We start from the raw sequence: 16,687 nt of genomic DNA, 5'->3' as shown, positions 1-16,687 counted from the left end.
ACACACACACACACACACACACACACACACACACACACGACCTGAACATCCCGATGAAATAACCTGCACAGTGGATCCAGACTATATTATAATACAGGGGTCTCCAAACCCGGTCCTGGAGGGCCCAGGTCCTGCAGGTTTAGCTCCTCCTGGTCCTGGAGGGCCCAGGTCCTGCAGGTTTAGCTCCTCCTGGTCCTGGAGGGCCCAGGTCCTGCAGGTTTAGCTCCTCCTGGTCCTGGAGGGCCCAGGTCCTGCACTTCTTGTTGTTTCACCTGCAGCTGGTTTCCACTGCAGTCTGTAGTCACTTCTTGTTGTTTCCCACTCAGGTTCAGAGTCAAAATGGGAATCTCAGGCCTGCTGCAGTTCATCAAAGATGCTGGTGAGCCTGTTAACGTGAAGAAGTACCGGGGCCAGACGGTGGCGGTGGACACGTACTGTTGGCTGCACAAAGGAGCCTTTTCCTGTGCGGAGAAGCTGGCGAAAGGAGAAGCAACCGACCAGTAGGCTCTCTTCTTCTTCTTCTTCTCTGCCCGCGACTCTCTGAGCAGGACTCCTGAACGCCAACTCGTCTCGTTGCAGGTATGTGTGGTACTGCATGAAGTTTGTGGACATGCTGCTGAGCTTCAGTGTCAAACCCATTCTGGTGTTCGATGGACGCAACCTGCCCTCCAAGAAGGAGGTGGAGAAGAGCCGCAGAGAGTGAGTGACCCCTTGCACTGAACCACCCACCTTCTGTCCTGCTCATGGGTCCCTGGAGCCCCGGGCAGCTTCACCTGGACAGGGGGCCATCCGCCACACACACACACACACACACACACACACACACACACACACACACACACACACACACACCTCGGGGCAGTTTAGTGGATTAACCCAGTGTGGGAGGAGCCTGGAGAGCAGGAGGAACCTCAGGCTGTACCTGAACCCAGGACCCCCTCGCTGTGAGGCGTGAGCACTAACCACTGTGCCATCCCACACACAACCATGTCCTTTACAATTCCACTCTTCACATCATTTAAAATCCCAGTGAAATGAAGATTCCACCTCCAGAACTCTCTGGTGTCTCTTCTAGAACATTTTCCTGCTAACTGGCTGAAGGTAAAATGTTAACACACGACGATCTGAGAGAAAATAGCTGATAAACGGCGCTATTTCCTCTGCTGGGCGGAGCTTCTGACAATAATAGAGTGACATCACGAGTTGTGCACACGCCCAAGTTGTGTTTACATTATGGAGGATCAGAGTTTTGACCACGAAGAGGCTGAATTGAACCATATTTCATCATCATCATCATTTCAAACCCAGTGATTGATGAAGAAGACACAGAAGGTGGTTCTGCCATCGGTGACCCCGTCTGGAACATGTTTGAGGAAGCAGAAGACGCTTCGTCCTCCATTCGTCCTCGTCTCCTCGCCTCCTCGTCTCCTCGCCTCAGCAGTTTTCACCTTTGAGGCTTTGAGGCTCCTGACTTTTGGCAGAACGACCGGCTTCCTGGATCCAACACGTCCAAGAGCTAGAAGACTGTGGAATCACCGGAGACGAGTCCAGGTGTTACTTGATCGTCTACTAGCCGCCCGAGCTAGCGGCTCCCGCTAGCCGCTAGCCACTAGCCACTAGCCACTAGCCACCCGTGCTCCTTTCCTCCTCTCTGGTCTCTTCCAGGCTCAATCTTTCGTCACGGCTCATAAAACGCAGACTATAACTTCAAAGCACTGTAAAAACTTTGATACTTAAGAGGGAAACAAGCCAATATAAACACAACAGATCGAGATCTGCACAACTCTTGATGTCACACATAGGCTCCGCCCACAATGGCCCACGAAGAAGAAGGATTCCCCCAAATTCCTCGGCTGGAGATTCAAAATTCAAGTAACTTTATGTGACAACAGTGGTGGGGCAGAGTCGGAGGAACCTTACAAGTAGTACCCCAACTATCGTTTTTTACAAAGTAGTGTGTTACATTTCACTGGGACTTTAAATAAAGTAGTGTTACATTTCACTAGGACTTTAAATAAAGTAGTGTTACATTTCACTAGGACTTTAAATAAAGTAGTGTGTTACATTTCACTAGGACTTTAAATAAAGTAGTGTGTTACATTTCACTAGGACTTTAAATAAAGTAGTGTTACATTTCACTAGGACTTTAAATAAAGTAGTGTTACATTTCACTGGGACTTTAAATAAAGTAGTGTGTTACATTTCACTGGGACTTTAAATAAAGTAGTGTGTTACATTTCACTAGGACTTTAAATAAAGTAGTGTTACATTTCACTAGGACTTTAAATAAAGTAGTGTTACATTTCACTGGGACTTTAAATAAAGTAGTGTGTTACATTTCACTAGGACTTTAAATAAAGTAGTGTGTTACATTTCACTAGGACTTTAAATAAAGTAGTGTTACATTTCACTAGGACTTTAAATAAAGTAGTGTTACATTTCACTAGGACTTTAAATAAAGTAGTGTTACATTTCACTAGGACTTTAAATAAAGTAGTGTGTTACATTTCACTGGGACTTTAAATAAAGTAGTGTTACATTTCACTGGGACTTTAAATAAAGTAGTGTTACATTTCACTAGGACTTTAAATAAAGTACTGTTACATTTCACTAGGACTTTAAATAAAGTAGTGTGTTACATTTCACTTGGACTTTAAATAAAGTAGTGTTACATTTCACTAGGACTTTAAATAAAGTAGTGTGTTACATTTCACTAGGACTTTAAATAAAGTAGTGTGTTACATTTCACTAGGACTTTAAATAAAGTAGTGTGTTACATTTCACTAGGACTTTAAATAAAGTAGTGTTACATTTCACTAGGACTTTAAATAAAGTAGTGTTACATTTCACTAGGACTTTAAATAAAGTAGTGTTACATTTCACTAGGACTTTAAATAAAGTAGTGAGTTACATTTCACTAGGACTTTAAATAAAGTAGTGTTACATTTCACTAGGACTTTAAATAAAGTAGTGTGTTACATTTCACTAGGACTTTAAATAAAGTAGTGTTACATTTCACAAGGACTTTAAATAAAGTAGTGTTACATTTCACTAGGACTTTAAATAAAGTAGTGTTACATTTCACTGGGACTATAAATAAAGTAGTGTGTTACATTTCACTGGGACTTTAAATAAAGTAGTGTTACATTTCACTGGGACTTTAAATAAAGTAGTGTTACATTTCACTAGGACTTTAAATAAAGTAGTGTTACATTTCACTAGGACTTTAAATAAAGTAGTGTTACATTTCACTAGGACTTTAAATAAAGTAGTGTTACATTTCACTAGGACTTTAAATAAAGTAGTGTTACATTAGGACTTTAAATAAAGTAGTGTTACATTTCACTAGGACTTTAAATAAAGTAGTGTTACATTAGGACTTTAAATAAAGTTGTGTTACATTTCACTAGGACTTTAAATAAAGTAGTGTTACATTTCACTAGGACTTTAAATAAAGTAGTGTTACATTAGGACTTTAAATAAAGTAGTGTTGCATTTCACTAGGACTTTAAATAAAGTAGTGTTACATTTCACTAGGACTTTAAATAAAGTAGTGTTACATTAGGACTTTAAATAAAGTAGTGTTACATTTCACTAGGACTTTAAATAAAGTAGTGTTACATTAGGACTTTAAATAAAGTAGTGTTACATTTCACTAGGACTTTAAATAAAGTAGTGTTACATTAGGACTTTAAATAAAGTAGTGTTACATTTCACTAGGACTTTAAATAAAGTAGTGTTACATTAGGACTTTAAATAAAGTTGTGTTACATTTCACTAGGACTCAGGACCTCAACCAAGTGGATCAAATATAAAATGTACAGCAAAGACATTGGTCATGACCATCAAAAGAAAATATCTTATAGCATTCAATACAAGACAAAAGCCCTTTTTGAAATACTTTGTTTCTGTTGCTTTAAACCAGCTATTAAATCTAATCGCTAATGACGTGTGAGCAAAAAAACAAATACATCCATTAAATGGAAAAAGGGGAGTTTTAATCCATGTGTAAAGACCGGTTTGCTTTTCTTGTAATTTGATAGAAAATAAAAACAAATGGTTGAAAATGAAAATGTTGAACTGCTACAGTTTGTGAAACTGCTGACATGTTTGCTCACTCTTTTTTTTAAACTAAAATCCACAAAACAAGAAAGGTGAAACTGCCAAAATGGCTCAACAGTGAAAAAAAACTAATGAAAACCCATCAGAACTTAAAGTTCAACATCAACTCTAAAGTTTTAGTAGAAAACTAAACTGAAGTTTGTTCTCTGGGTTTGAAGTGTGACATGTTATGTGAGTTTTCTTCAGTGCAAAGATGTAAAAAATAAATAAAGCATCTCAGTGACGAAGGACCTGATGGGACAAACGCCAAGCTGAAGGACTCGTTATTTGAAATGGGTTGCAGAGAACAAACATTCCTTGGTGCCGCTCTTGGAGCCAGACACTTGGTGGTAAACGAGCCGGAGTCTGAAGCGTCTCCACAAACTGCAGTGATTTTCACACCTGCTCACAAACACGTCGACTGATCAGGACATTCCAGGCTGCAACAGAGTCGCATTGTTTCTGAGTGACGGAGCGGGAAGGAATGTACCAGCAGGAAACGTCTCCTGAAGTAACAGGCTCATCTTGTCCTGCTGATGTCCTCGTGTCCTGACCTGGTGGTGTCCTCCTGACTTGGTCACATTCTCCTGACGTGGTCGTGTCCTGCTGACGTGGTCGTGTCCACCTGACATGGTGGTGTCCTCCTGACGTGGTCGTGTCCTGCTGACGTCGTGGTGTCCTGCTGACGTCGTGGTGTCCTCCTGACGTGGTCGTGTCCTCCTGACGTGGTGTTCTCCTGACGTGGTGTTCTCCTGACGTGGTGTTCTCCTGACGTGGTGGTGTTCTCCTGACGTGGTGGTGTTCTCCTGACGTGGTGGTGTCCTCCTGACGTGGTGGTGTCCTCCTGACGTGGTGTTCTCCTGACGTGGTGGTGTCCTGACGTGGTGGTGTCCTGACGTGGTGGTGTCCTGACGTGGTGTCCTCCTGACGTGGTCGTGTCCTCTTGATGTGGTGGTGTCCTCCTGACGTGGTCGTGTCCACCTGACGTGGTGGTGTCCTGCTGACGTGGTGGTGTCCTGCTGACGTGGTGGTGTCCTGCTGACGTGGTGTCCTCCTGACGTGGTGGTGTCCTCCTAACGTGGTGTTCTCCTGACGTGGTGGTGTCCTGACGTGGTGGTGTCCTGACGTGGTGGTGTCCTGACGTGGTGTCCTCCTCATGTGGTGTCCTCCTGACGTGGTTTCCTCCTGACGTGGTGTTCTCCTGACGTGGTGGTGTCCTCCTGATGTGGTGGTGTCCTCCTGACGTGGTCGTGTCCTGCTGACGTGGTGTCCTGCTGACGTGGTGTCCTCCTGACGTGGTGTCCTCCTGACGTGGTCGTGTCCTCTTGACGTGGTGGTGTCCTCTTGACGTGGTGGTGTCCTCCTGACGTGGTCGTGTCCACCTGACGTGGTGGTGTCCTGCTGACGTGGTCGTGTCCTGCTGACGTGGTGGTGTCCTCCTGACGTGGTGGTGTCCTCCTGACGTGGTGTCCTCCTGACGTGGTGTTCTCCTGACGTGGTGTCCTCCTGACGTGGTGTCCTCCTGACGTGGTCGTGTCCTCTTGATGTGGTGGTGTCCTCCTGACGTGGTCGTGTCCACCTGACGTGGTGGTGTCCTGCTGACGTGGTGGTGTCCTGCTGACGTGGTGTCCTCCTGACGTGGTGTCCTCCTCCTGACGTGGTGTCCTCCTGACGTGGTTTGCCTGGTGTCCTAGACGCAGAGAGACGAACCTCCAGAGGGGACGCCAGCTGCTCCGTGAAGGGAAGCTGTCCGAGGCCCGGGACTGCTTCACCCGCTGTGTGAACATCACACCCTCCATGGCTCGCAGCCTCATCAAGGTGAGCCTCCGTCTCCAGACACCCCCTGAGGTCTGCAGGGTGTCCCGGGTGTTCACTCCCCGTCTGTCCCTCCAGGCTGCCAGGACCAGGGGGGTGGACTGCCTGGTGGCTCCGTATGAGGCCGACGCTCAGCTGGCCTTCCTCACCAAGTCGGGCCTGGCTCAGGCCGTCATCACCGAGGACTCTGACCTGCTGGCGTTTGGCTGCAGGAAGGTAGGCAACGGGGCGCATTCCCAAGAGGGGGGGTCCTCCATACCTGCGGGGGTGACATCCCCGCGAAGGGGGGGACATTAGTCCAATAAAGGTCTGAGATATGTTTGTGTTGTCATTTAGATTTTTCATTAGGATTCTTGCCGATAAAGGTCCACATTCACGTGCATAAGGAGAAGTTGTTGGTTCCACTGTGATGTTGGACAGGTTCTCTGTGACCTGAGCTCCACTCATGCAGGTGATCCTCAAGATGGACAAGCAGGGCAACGGTCTGGAGATCGACCAGAGCAACCTGGGCCGCTGCCGCTCGCTGGGCAACGTCTTCACGGAGGACAAGTTCCGCTACATGTGCATCCTGTCGGGCTGCGACTACCTGGCCTCGCTGCACGGGATCGGCCTGGGCAAGGCCTGCAAGCTGCTGCGGCTCGCCAAGGACCCGGACATCCTGAAGGTCTCCACAGTCCTGAGGACGAGCCGTCACATCACCACTCCCAGAACCTGGTTCAGGCTGAAGTCTCTGCTCTCTGCCGCCAGGTGATCAGGAAGATGGGCCAGTACCTGAAGATGAGCCTGCTCGTCCCGGACTCCTACCTGCAGGGGTTTGTGCGAGCGAACAACACCTTCCTGTACCAGCTGGTGTTCGACCCGGTCCAGAGGAAGGTGGTGCCCCTCAACCCGTACCCGGAGCACATGGACCCCTGCACCCTCTCCTACGCAGGACTGTATCCTCCTGGTTCTGATACCGTCAGCCGCCTGTTGGTTCTGATACCGTCAGCCGCCTGTTGGTTCTGATACCGTCAGCCACCTGTTGGTTCTGATACCGTCAGCCGCCTGTTGGTTCTGATACCGTCAGCCACCTGTTGGTTCTGATACCGTCAGCCGCCTGTTGGTTCTGATACCGTCAGCCGCCTGTTGGTTCTGATACCGTCAGCCACCTGTTGGTTCTGATACCGTCAGCCGCCTGTTGGTTCTGATACCGTCAGCCGCCTGTTGGTTCTGATACCGTCAGCCGCCTGTTGGTTCTGATACCGTCAGCCGCCTGTTGGTTCTGATACCGTCAGCCGCCTGTTGGTTCTGATACCGTCAGCCGCCTGTTGGTTCTGATACCGTCAGCCGCCTGTTGGTTCTGATACCGTCAGCCGCCTGTTGGTTCTGATACCGTCAGCCGCCTGTTGGTTCTGATACCGTCAGCCACCTGTTGGTTCTGATACCGTCAGCCGCCTGTTGGTTCTGATACCGTCAGCCACCTGTTGGTTCTGATACCGTCAGCCGCCTGTTGGTTCTGATACCGTCAGCCGCCTGTTGGTTCTGATACCGTCAGCCACCTGTTGGTTCTGATACCGTCAGCCACCTGTTGGTTCTGATACCGTCAGCCGCCTGTTGGTTCTGATACCGTCAGCCACCTGTTGGTTCTGATACCGTCAGCCGCCTGTTGGTTCTGATACCGTCAGCCACCTGTTGGTTCTGATACCGTCAGCCGCCTGTTGGTTCTGATACCGTCAGCCGCCTGTTGGTTCTGATACCGTCAGCCACCTGTTGGTTCTGATACCGTCAGCCGCCTGTTGGTTCTGATACCGTCAGCCGCCTGTTGGTTCTGATACCGTCAGCCGCCTGTTGGTTCTGATACCGTCAGCCGCCTGTTGGTTCTGATACCGTCAGCCGCCTGTTGGTTCTGATACCGTCAGCCGCCTGTTGGTTCTGATACCGTCAGCCGCCTGTTGGTTCTGATACCGTCAGCCGCCTGCTGGTTCTGATACCGTCAGCCGCCTGCTGGTTCTGATGCCGTCAGCCGCCTGCTGGTTCTGATGCCGTCAACCGCCTGTTGGTTCTGATACCGTCAGCCGCCTGTTGGTTCTGACGCCGTCAGCCACCTGTTGGTTCTGACGCCGTCAACCGCCTGTTGGTTCTGACGCCGTCAGCCGCCTGTTGGTTCTGACGCCGTCAACCGCCTGTTGGTTCTGACGCCGTCAACCGCCTGTTGGTTCTGACGCCGTCAGCCACCTGTTGGTTCTGACGCCGTCAACCGCCTGTTGGTTCTGACGCCGTCAGCCGCCTGTTGGTTCTGATACCGTCAGCCGCCTGCTGGTTCTGATGCCGTCAACCGCCTGTTGGTTCTGATACCGTCAGCCGCCTGTTGGTTCTGATACCGTCAGCCACCTGTTGGTTCTGACGCCGTCAACCGCCTGTTGGTTCTGACGCCGTCAGCCACCTGTTGGTTCTGACGCCGTCAACCGCCTGTTGGTTCTGACGCCGTCAACCGCCTGTTGGTTCTGACGCCGTCAACCGCCTGTTGGTTCTGATACCGTCAACCGCCTGTTGGTTCTGACGCCGTCAACCGCCTGTTGGTTCTGACGCCGTCAACCGCCTGTTGGTTCTGACGCCGTCAACCGCCTGTTGGTTCTGACACCGTCAACCGCCTGTTGGTTCTGATGCCGTCAACCGCCTGTTGGTTCTGATGCCGTCAACCGCCTGTTGGTTCTGATACTGTCAACCGCCTGTTGGTTCTGACGCCGTCAACCGCCTGTTGGTTCTGACGCCGTCAGCCACCTGTTGGTTCTGACGCCGTCAACCGCCTGTTGGTTCTGACGCCGTCAACCGCCTGTTGGTTCTGATGCTGGTTCTGACACCGTCAGCCGCCTGTTGGTTCTGATACCGTCAGCCGCCTGCTGGTTCATGTTTCATCCTTGACCCGGCTGAACAGCCACCTGGGGGATGACACAGGGTTGCAGATGGCCCTGGGGAACCTGGACCTCCACACCCTGGAGAAGCTGGAGGACTTCAGTCCGGACTCACCTGCTCAGGTATCAGCGCTCTGCTGAAGGTTCATGCTGATCCAAGCATTTGGTCTGAAACGTGTCTGTCCACGTCTCTCCAGTCCGGTCAATCCCGCAGTCACAGCTGGAACCACTCCTCAGCCTCGGGGCGCAGCATCTGGAGCAGAGGCTTCACTGCCGCCTCCACCCCCTCCACCGCCTCACCACACCGGCCTCCGCCCACCAGGGGGCAGCAGAGACTGGTCAACACGGCCGGCCTGCGGCTGCCCTGCAGAGAGTTGCAGCTGAAGAGGCCCAGAGACGGTAAGCCAGCTGTAACTCCGTACTTTTACTCAAGTATTGTCCAAAGAAGTTACTTTCTTTGATCTGGCTCCAATGCAGCCGCCCCACCAAGCAAATAGTGTTTCTGTAAGAGTCGCGACAGCACTGAGACCCAGCGTCGGCTCCACAACACCCACAATGCAACAGTTCTAGGAGAGGCTCTTTGAAACATTTCACTGAAAATTGGCTATTAGTTATGCTGTGAGTTATTTTCTGCAGTTTGGTTTTGTCAACATATAAACAATTTACCAGATATAGAAAGTACCACAGTCATGAAAAACATGGAGACGTTATGGAGTTGTATGTATTTTGTTTGAAGTTTTGGAAAAGTTATGGAATAAGCGGTAACTCGGGTAGATATTCTTATTATTTTGAAATGTAATTGCTGTCTGTTGATATATTTCAGTAGTGAGAAGCACCTTCATTGATTTCCACCTCTGGTGTCTGTGTTGAACGTGGGTCTGATTTGAACTGTTACATGTTGTTACATGAAGCTAAATGTACTTTTATGTAAAACCATGAAAGTGGTTATTTTTCACCATGAAAGAGAGAAATGTGTCACGGAGTATTTACATTTGGAATTAAATGATAAATAGCCGTGGTTGGTCAACGTTGAGGTCCTTCAGAAGCAGGTTGGGAACCAGTGGTGTCGTGCTTCTGTCTCACAGCAGGAGTCCCGGCTGGGGTCCTTGTCTCTGTCTCACAGCAGGAGTCCCGGCTGGGGTCCTTGTCTCTGTCTCACAGCAGGAGTCCCGGCTGGGGTCCTTGTCTCTGTCTCACAGCAGGAGTCCCGGCTGGGGTCCTTGTCTCTGTCTCACAGCAGGAGTCCCGGCTGGGGTCCTTGTCTCTGTCCTCCCAGGACGTGGGGTGAGGACGAGTGGTGACACCAGGCTTGTCCTCATGTCTCTCCAGACTCCAGTGTTTCAGACCAGGACGTGCTGCAGCTCTACTCCTCCACCCACAAGCGATCCAGATCAGACCAGGACCTGGACCGGTCCTCCTGCAGCCGCCAGCCACGGCCACGCAACCGCTTCGCCACCTTGTTACAGAGGAGGAACCAGGAGGCCCCGGAGGGCCCAGAGGCCCCGGGGGCCCCGGGGGCCCCAGAGGGCCATCAGGCCACACGCAGCAGGTCAGTGTGATCCACTGCAGCAGCAGGTCAGTGATCCACTGCAGCAAGTCAGTGTGATCCACTGCAGCAGCAGGTCAGTGATCCACTGCAGCAAGTCAGTGTGATCCACTGCAGCAGCAGGTCAGTGATCCACTGCAGCAGGTCAGTGTGATCCACTGCAGCAGCAGGTCAGTGTGATCCACTGCAGCAGCAGGTCAGTGTGATCCACTGCAGCAGCATGAACTCTGTCTAACCTCCTCCTCCTCCTCTGTAGGTTCTTCAGCAGCTCCACCCCCCCCCCTACAGAACAGGTCAGTGAGGACCTCCAGTGGTCCTCCAGTGAAGGTCCTGACGCTCCGTCTGTGGAAACCCCAAGCCCCCCTGTGTCGGCCTTCTCCTCCCCCCCTGACCCTTGTACCTCGCCCCTTGGTTCCTCCCCCCCCGGTGCTGGCTCCTCCCTCCCTGGGGCTGACTCCTCCCCCCCTGACCCTTGTACCTCGCCCCTTGGTTCCTCCCTCCCCGGTGCTGACTCCTCCCTCCCTGGGGCTGACTCCTCCCTCCCTGGGGCTGACTCCTCCCCCCCTGACCCTTGTACCTCGCCCCTTGGTTCCTCCCCCCCCGGTGCTGGCTCCTCTCCCCCCGGCCCTGGCTCCTCCCCCCCCCCCGGCGCTGGCTGCTCCAGCCTGGGGCTCAGGCTCTTCCACTGGTCGTCCTCGACGCCCCCCAGTTGCAGCATCGCTGCTCTGAAGCAATTTCAGTACAAGGACAGTCCAAAGCCCGTCCAGTCCTCTGGAGACTCGTCCTCCAATGAAAGAAAGTGGGAGGACGCAGACGTCCAGCCGGAGTCTCCCTTGTCTCAGGACAGTGCGTACTTCTCTCAGTCACAGCCTCACCCCCCCTCCTTCCACAAAGAGGAGCCCCCCCCCCACAGAGGCTCCCACCAGGAGGACGTACGTTAAAACACACTTCTCAGCCTCCTGTCTCCTCCTGCATCCTGTCTCCTCCTGCATCCTGTCTCCTCCTGCATCCTGTCTCCTCCTGCATCCTGTCTCCTCCTGCATCCTGTCTCCTCCTGCATCCTGTCTCCTCCTGCAGCTGTCTCCTCCTGTCTCCTCCTACGCCCTGTCTCCTCCTACGCCCTGTCTCCTCCTACGCCCTGTCTCCTCCTGCATCCTGTCTCCTCCTGCGCCCTGTCTCCTCCTGCATCCTGTCTCCTCCTGCGTCCTGTCTCCTCCTGCAGCTGTCTCCTCCTACGCCCTGTCTCCTCCTGCATCCTGTCTCCTCCTACGTCCTGTCTCCTCCTGCATCCTGTCTCCTCCTACGTCCTGTCTCCTCCTGCTCCTGTCTCCTCCTGCATCCTGTGTCCTCCTGCATCCTGTCTCCTCCTACGTCCTGTCTCCTCCTGCATCCGGTCTCCTCCTGCATCCGGTCTCCTCCTGCATCCGGTCTCCTCCTGCGTCCTGTCTCCTCCTGCATCCTGTCTCCTCCTGCATCCTGTCTCCTCCTGCGTCCTGTCTCCTCCTGCGTCCGGTCTCCTCCTGTCTCCTCGTGCATCCTGTCTCCTCGTGCATCCTGTCTCCTCGTGCATCCTGTCTCCTCCTGCGTCCTGTCTCCTCCTGTCTCCTCCTGCGTCCTGTCTCCTCCTGCATCCTGTCTCCTCCTGCGTCCTGTCTCCTCCTGCGTCCTGTCTCCTCCTGCGTCCTGTCTCCTCCTGCATCCTGTCTTCTCCTGCATCCTGTCTCCTCCGGTCTCCTCCTGCATCCTGTCTCCTCCTGCGTCCTGTCTCCTCCTGCGTCCTGTCTCCTCCTGCGTCCTGTCTCCTCCTGTCTCCTCCTGCATCCTCCTGTCTCCTCGTGCATCCTGTCTCCTCGTGCGTCCTGTCTCCTCGTGCGTCCTGTCTCCTCCTGCATCCTGTCTTCTCCTGCATCCTGTCTCCTCCTGTCTCCTCCTGCATCCTGTCTCCTCCTACGCCCTGTCTCCTCCTGCGTCCTGTCTCCTCCTGTCTCCTCCTACGCCCTGTCTCCTCCTGCGTCCTGTCTCCTCCTGTCTCCTCCTGCGTCCTGTCTCCTCCTGCGTCCTGTCTCCTCCTGTCTCCTCCTGCGTCCTGTCTCCTCCTGCGTCCTGTCTCCTCCTGTCTCCTCCTACGCCCTGTCTCCTCCTGCGTCCTGTCTCCTCCTGTCTCCTCCTGCGTCCTGTCTCCTCCTGCGTCCTGTCTCCTCCAGCGTTCCGTCTCATGTCTTCTTTCTCGTCCTCAGCAGATGAATCCAGAACTGAGTCCCTCACTGGGATCAAAGGTAAGTGTGAGTTTCAGTCCAGCACTCAGATGGTTCAGGTTTAACTCTTCAGTCGATGATTGGGTTTCATGCTAAGCTAAGCTAAGCTAAGCTAAGCTACTTGCCTGCTTCTGTAAACTGAACAGAGGAGGTAATCCACTTAATCTGAAGGATGTAAACCTCTCCTGTCGTCAGAGGCCAAGTACAGACAGTTTGACATGGCCTCTCTTAATAAAAACATGTTGTATCTGGTCCATAAACCACCACCGCCCAGTTACAGGTCCAGCCAGTGGCTGCAGCTTCTATTTCTCCATTTATCTTTGGATTTGTCTTTATTGGCTCTAAATCATTAGCCTGGTTCCTACTGTCTGACTGCCTCAGCATGTGCTAATGCTTCACAAACAAGTGTGGCTGTTTCTTTCAAAAAGTACCACAACCTGTCAAAAGTGCTTCCTCTGTAACGTGTAGAGTAAACACAATCTCAGGGTGTGGACGGACCTGGGAGAGTGTCCACGGTCTCTTCCTCATGTTGCATCACATGTTAGAGTCACTAACCCTGAGGGATCCCATCACCGTCAAACACCACCAAACACCGTCAAACACCGTCAAACACCACCAAACACCGTCAAACACCACCAAGCACCGTCAAACACCACCAAACACCGTCAAACACCGCCAAACACCGTCAAACACCACCAAACACCATCAAACACCGCCAAACACCGTCAAACACCGCCAAACACCGTCAAACACCGTCAAACACCATCAAATACCCCAAACACCGTCAAACATGTCAAACGCCATGAAACACCGTCAAATACCACCAAACACCACCAAATACCGTCAAACACCGTCAAACACCATTAAACACCACCAAACACCATTAAACACGTCAAACACCACCAAACACCGCCAAACACCATTAAACACCGTCAAACACCACCAAACAGCGTCAAACACCATCAAATACCACCAAACACCGTCAAACACCATGAAACACCGTCAAATACCACCAAACACCGTCAAACACCACCAAACACCGTCAAACACCACCAAACACCATGAAACACCGTCAAACACCACTAAACACCGTCAAACACCATAAAACACTGTCAAACACATCACTGCTGTCACCACCATCAAGCACCATCACCGCTGTCAAGCACCATCACCGCTGTCAAACACCGTCAAACACCACCAAACACCGTCAAACACCACCAACAGCGTCAAACACCGCCAAACACGTCAAACACCGTCAAATACCACCAAACACCGTCAAACACCACCAAACACCGCCAAACACCGTCAAATACCGTCAAACACCACCAAACACCGTCAAACAACACCAAACACCATGAAACACCGTCAAACACCATCACTGCTGTCACCACCATCAAGCACCATCACCGCTGTCAAACACCATCACCACCATCAAACACCACCGCCGTCAAGCACCATCACTGCAATCAAGCACCATCACCGCAATGAAGCACCATCGCCGCCGTCAAGCACCATCGCCGCCGTCAAGCACCATCGCCGCCGTCAAGCACCATCGCCGCCGTCAAGCACCATCGCCGCCGTCAAGCACCATCGCCGCCGTCAAACACCATCGCCGCCGTCAAGCACCATCGCCGCCGTCAAGCACCATCGCCGCCGTCAAACACCATCGCCGCCGTCAAGCACCATCGCCGCCGTCAAGCACCATCGCCGCAATCAAGCGCCATCGCCGCCGTCAAACACCATCACCACCGTCAAGCACCATCACCGCCGTCAAGCACCATCACCACCGTCAAACACCACCACCGTCAAGCACCATCACTGCAATCAAGCACCATCGCCGCCGTCAAACACCATCACCACCGTCAAGCACCATCACCGCCGTCAAGCACCATCACCACCGTCAAACACCACCACCGTCAAGCACCATCACTGCAATCAAGCACCATCGCCGCCGTCAAACACCATCGCCGCCGTCAAGCACCATCACCGCCGTCAAGCACCATCACCACCGTCAAGCACCATCACTGCAATCAAGCACCATCACCGCCGTCAAACACCATCACCACCTTCAAGCACCATCACCACCGTCAAACACCGTCACCACCGTCAAACACCATCACCACCGTCAAAACCGTCAAACACCATCACCACCGTCAAACACCATCACCACCGTCACCACCGTCAAACACCGTCACCACTGTCACCACCGTCAAAACCGTCAAACACCATCACCACCGTCAAACACCGTCACCACTGTCACCACCGTCAAACAGTGACGGTCGACACGCTAGCACACCAGTGGGCTCTGGTGGTCTTTCTCTAATCTCCGGATCCTCTTCAATGTTTCCACAGGGTCCAGGTCTGTCAAAGCCAAAGTCCAGAAGGGGGGGTCAAGCAGAGCGGGGGCAGAAGCTGGGTCCGGCCCGGGTCAGTGGACTGAGGAAGAGACCGTCCCACAAGGAGAACAGCCCCGGGGTTCAGGCCACCATCAGCAGCCTGTGGGAGAACTTCAGCTTCCACAAGTACGACACACATTGGGAAAGGTTGTAACCGACAGGTCCCGGTCTTCTGCTCACAATGTGGAGGTGTGGTTCTACTGGTCACGGAGACGTGGAGGAATGTGTGGTTCTACTGGTCACGGAGACGTGGAGGAATGTGTGGTTCTACTGGTCACGGAGACGTGGAGGTGTGGAGGAATGTGTGGTTCTACTGGTCACGGAGACGTGGAGGTGTGGAGGAATGTGTGGTTCTACTGGTCACGGAGACGTGGAGGAATGTGTGGTTCTACTGGTCACGGAGACGTCAAGCAGCCCCACTCCGGCTGGAACCACATTCTTCACATAGTGAGATCAGGAGCCTGTGGCTGTCATTCCTCTGAAGCTTGGTCAGATTGTTGTTCTGGTGTGTTTCAGAGACTCCCAGAAGATGACTCCCTGTAAGAAAGGAGAGACCTTTTCTCTGGCTGGAGACGACGAGCCGGTCAGCTGACCGCCGCCGCCATGATGTGGAGACGGGGCAGTGGGCGTTCTACGCAGTTTTAAACATACCGTGTATGTTAACAGCTTTGTATAGTTTCTCAATAAAGCAAGTCTTCTGATGTGTGTGAATTAAACGGTGTGTATGTGAGTGTAGACCTGAGCTGTGAACCCTTTGGCCCCGGGCCAAAACCGCCCCACTGGAGGGTCCAATCTAGTCCTGGCTCCGCGCCCTGCAGGACTCTCAGGTTAGCATGAGCACACTTCCTGCAGGATTCTGAAGTCAGCATGAGCATGCTCCCTGTAAGACTCTGGGGCTAGCATTAGGCATTCGCATGCCAATGCTAGCCTCAACCTTTAGGGAGCACCCTAAAGGTTGAGGAGCCGTCTGCTGATTGGTCAGGTATTTACGACACGCCCTCAATATGTTAATGTGCTGGATGAATCCTCTGTCAGTGTGGTCAGCTGTGCTCTGGTTGTTTTTATTTTCCTTTTCTTTTCTTTGCTGCTCAACTTTAGTGTTTGTGGTGAAACAGCGACTTGAGGCAGGGGGAGACCGAGGGGAGGGACTTTGCATCGTGTTGGAGCTTCCTGTTAGCAGCATAGCGCTCGCCGTGGCGTGGATGCGCTTCCGGGACACCGGAGTCTGGAGCACTCGTCTCCGGCGCTGACCGCGCTCCGGCAGCTCCGCTTTCCAGAGGCGGTCAGCGTTCTGTTCAGCCGCGGTCAGTGGCGCTTTATCGCGGTCAGTGGCGCTATATCGCGGGGACGGACCGCAGCAGCGATGAAAAGGAGCTCGGCGCCTCCGTGTTCCGGCGCTGTGCTGCCGGACTGCGATCAGCGCCGGAGTGGAGAACCTCCTCAGACTCCCGTGTCTGTGCCTCAGACAACCGGGGGGAACGCTCCGGCCACTTGCCCCGCCCCCCAGCGCTCCAGTGCGGGGCAAGTGGCCGGAGCGCTCGCTCTCACAACAAACACGGAAGCGGCTGCAGCTCTCCGCTGCGAAAAGTAACTTTTTTTTCCCCCGCTGCAAAAAATAGCAGTGCAAAGTGGAGGATGTAAACAACAACAGAGGATTCATAAGATCTACATCTGACGACGTTC

At 52.4% G+C, this 16,687-nt stretch overlaps 1 protein-coding gene across 1 annotated transcript; it reads left to right on the top strand.

Moving 5' to 3' along the window:
• Positions 1–339: 339 nt before the first annotated feature.
• On the top strand, positions 340–15,596 carry exo1 (exonuclease 1; the record flags this gene model as incomplete). Its single annotated transcript, XM_080507364.1, has 13 exons — positions 340–500; positions 580–699; positions 5,796–5,919; positions 5,995–6,132; positions 6,368–6,580; positions 6,664–6,851; positions 8,831–8,930; positions 9,005–9,206; positions 10,137–10,356; positions 11,063–11,285; positions 14,118–14,825; positions 14,961–15,130; positions 15,521–15,596. The coding sequence occupies 13 exons, from the start codon at positions 340–342 to the stop codon at positions 15,594–15,596; spliced, it is 2,643 nt and encodes an 880-aa protein (XP_080363490.1).
• Positions 15,597–16,687: the final 1,091 nt, after the last annotated feature.

Source organism: Blennius ocellaris, assembly GCF_963422515.1.
Source record: "Blennius ocellaris genome assembly, chromosome: 13".
Classification (NCBI taxonomy): Eukaryota; Metazoa; Chordata; class Actinopteri; order Blenniiformes; family Blenniidae; genus Blennius; species Blennius ocellaris.
Note: the sequence above shows the minus strand (reverse complement) of the source record. Positions and strands in the feature narration are given on the sequence as shown.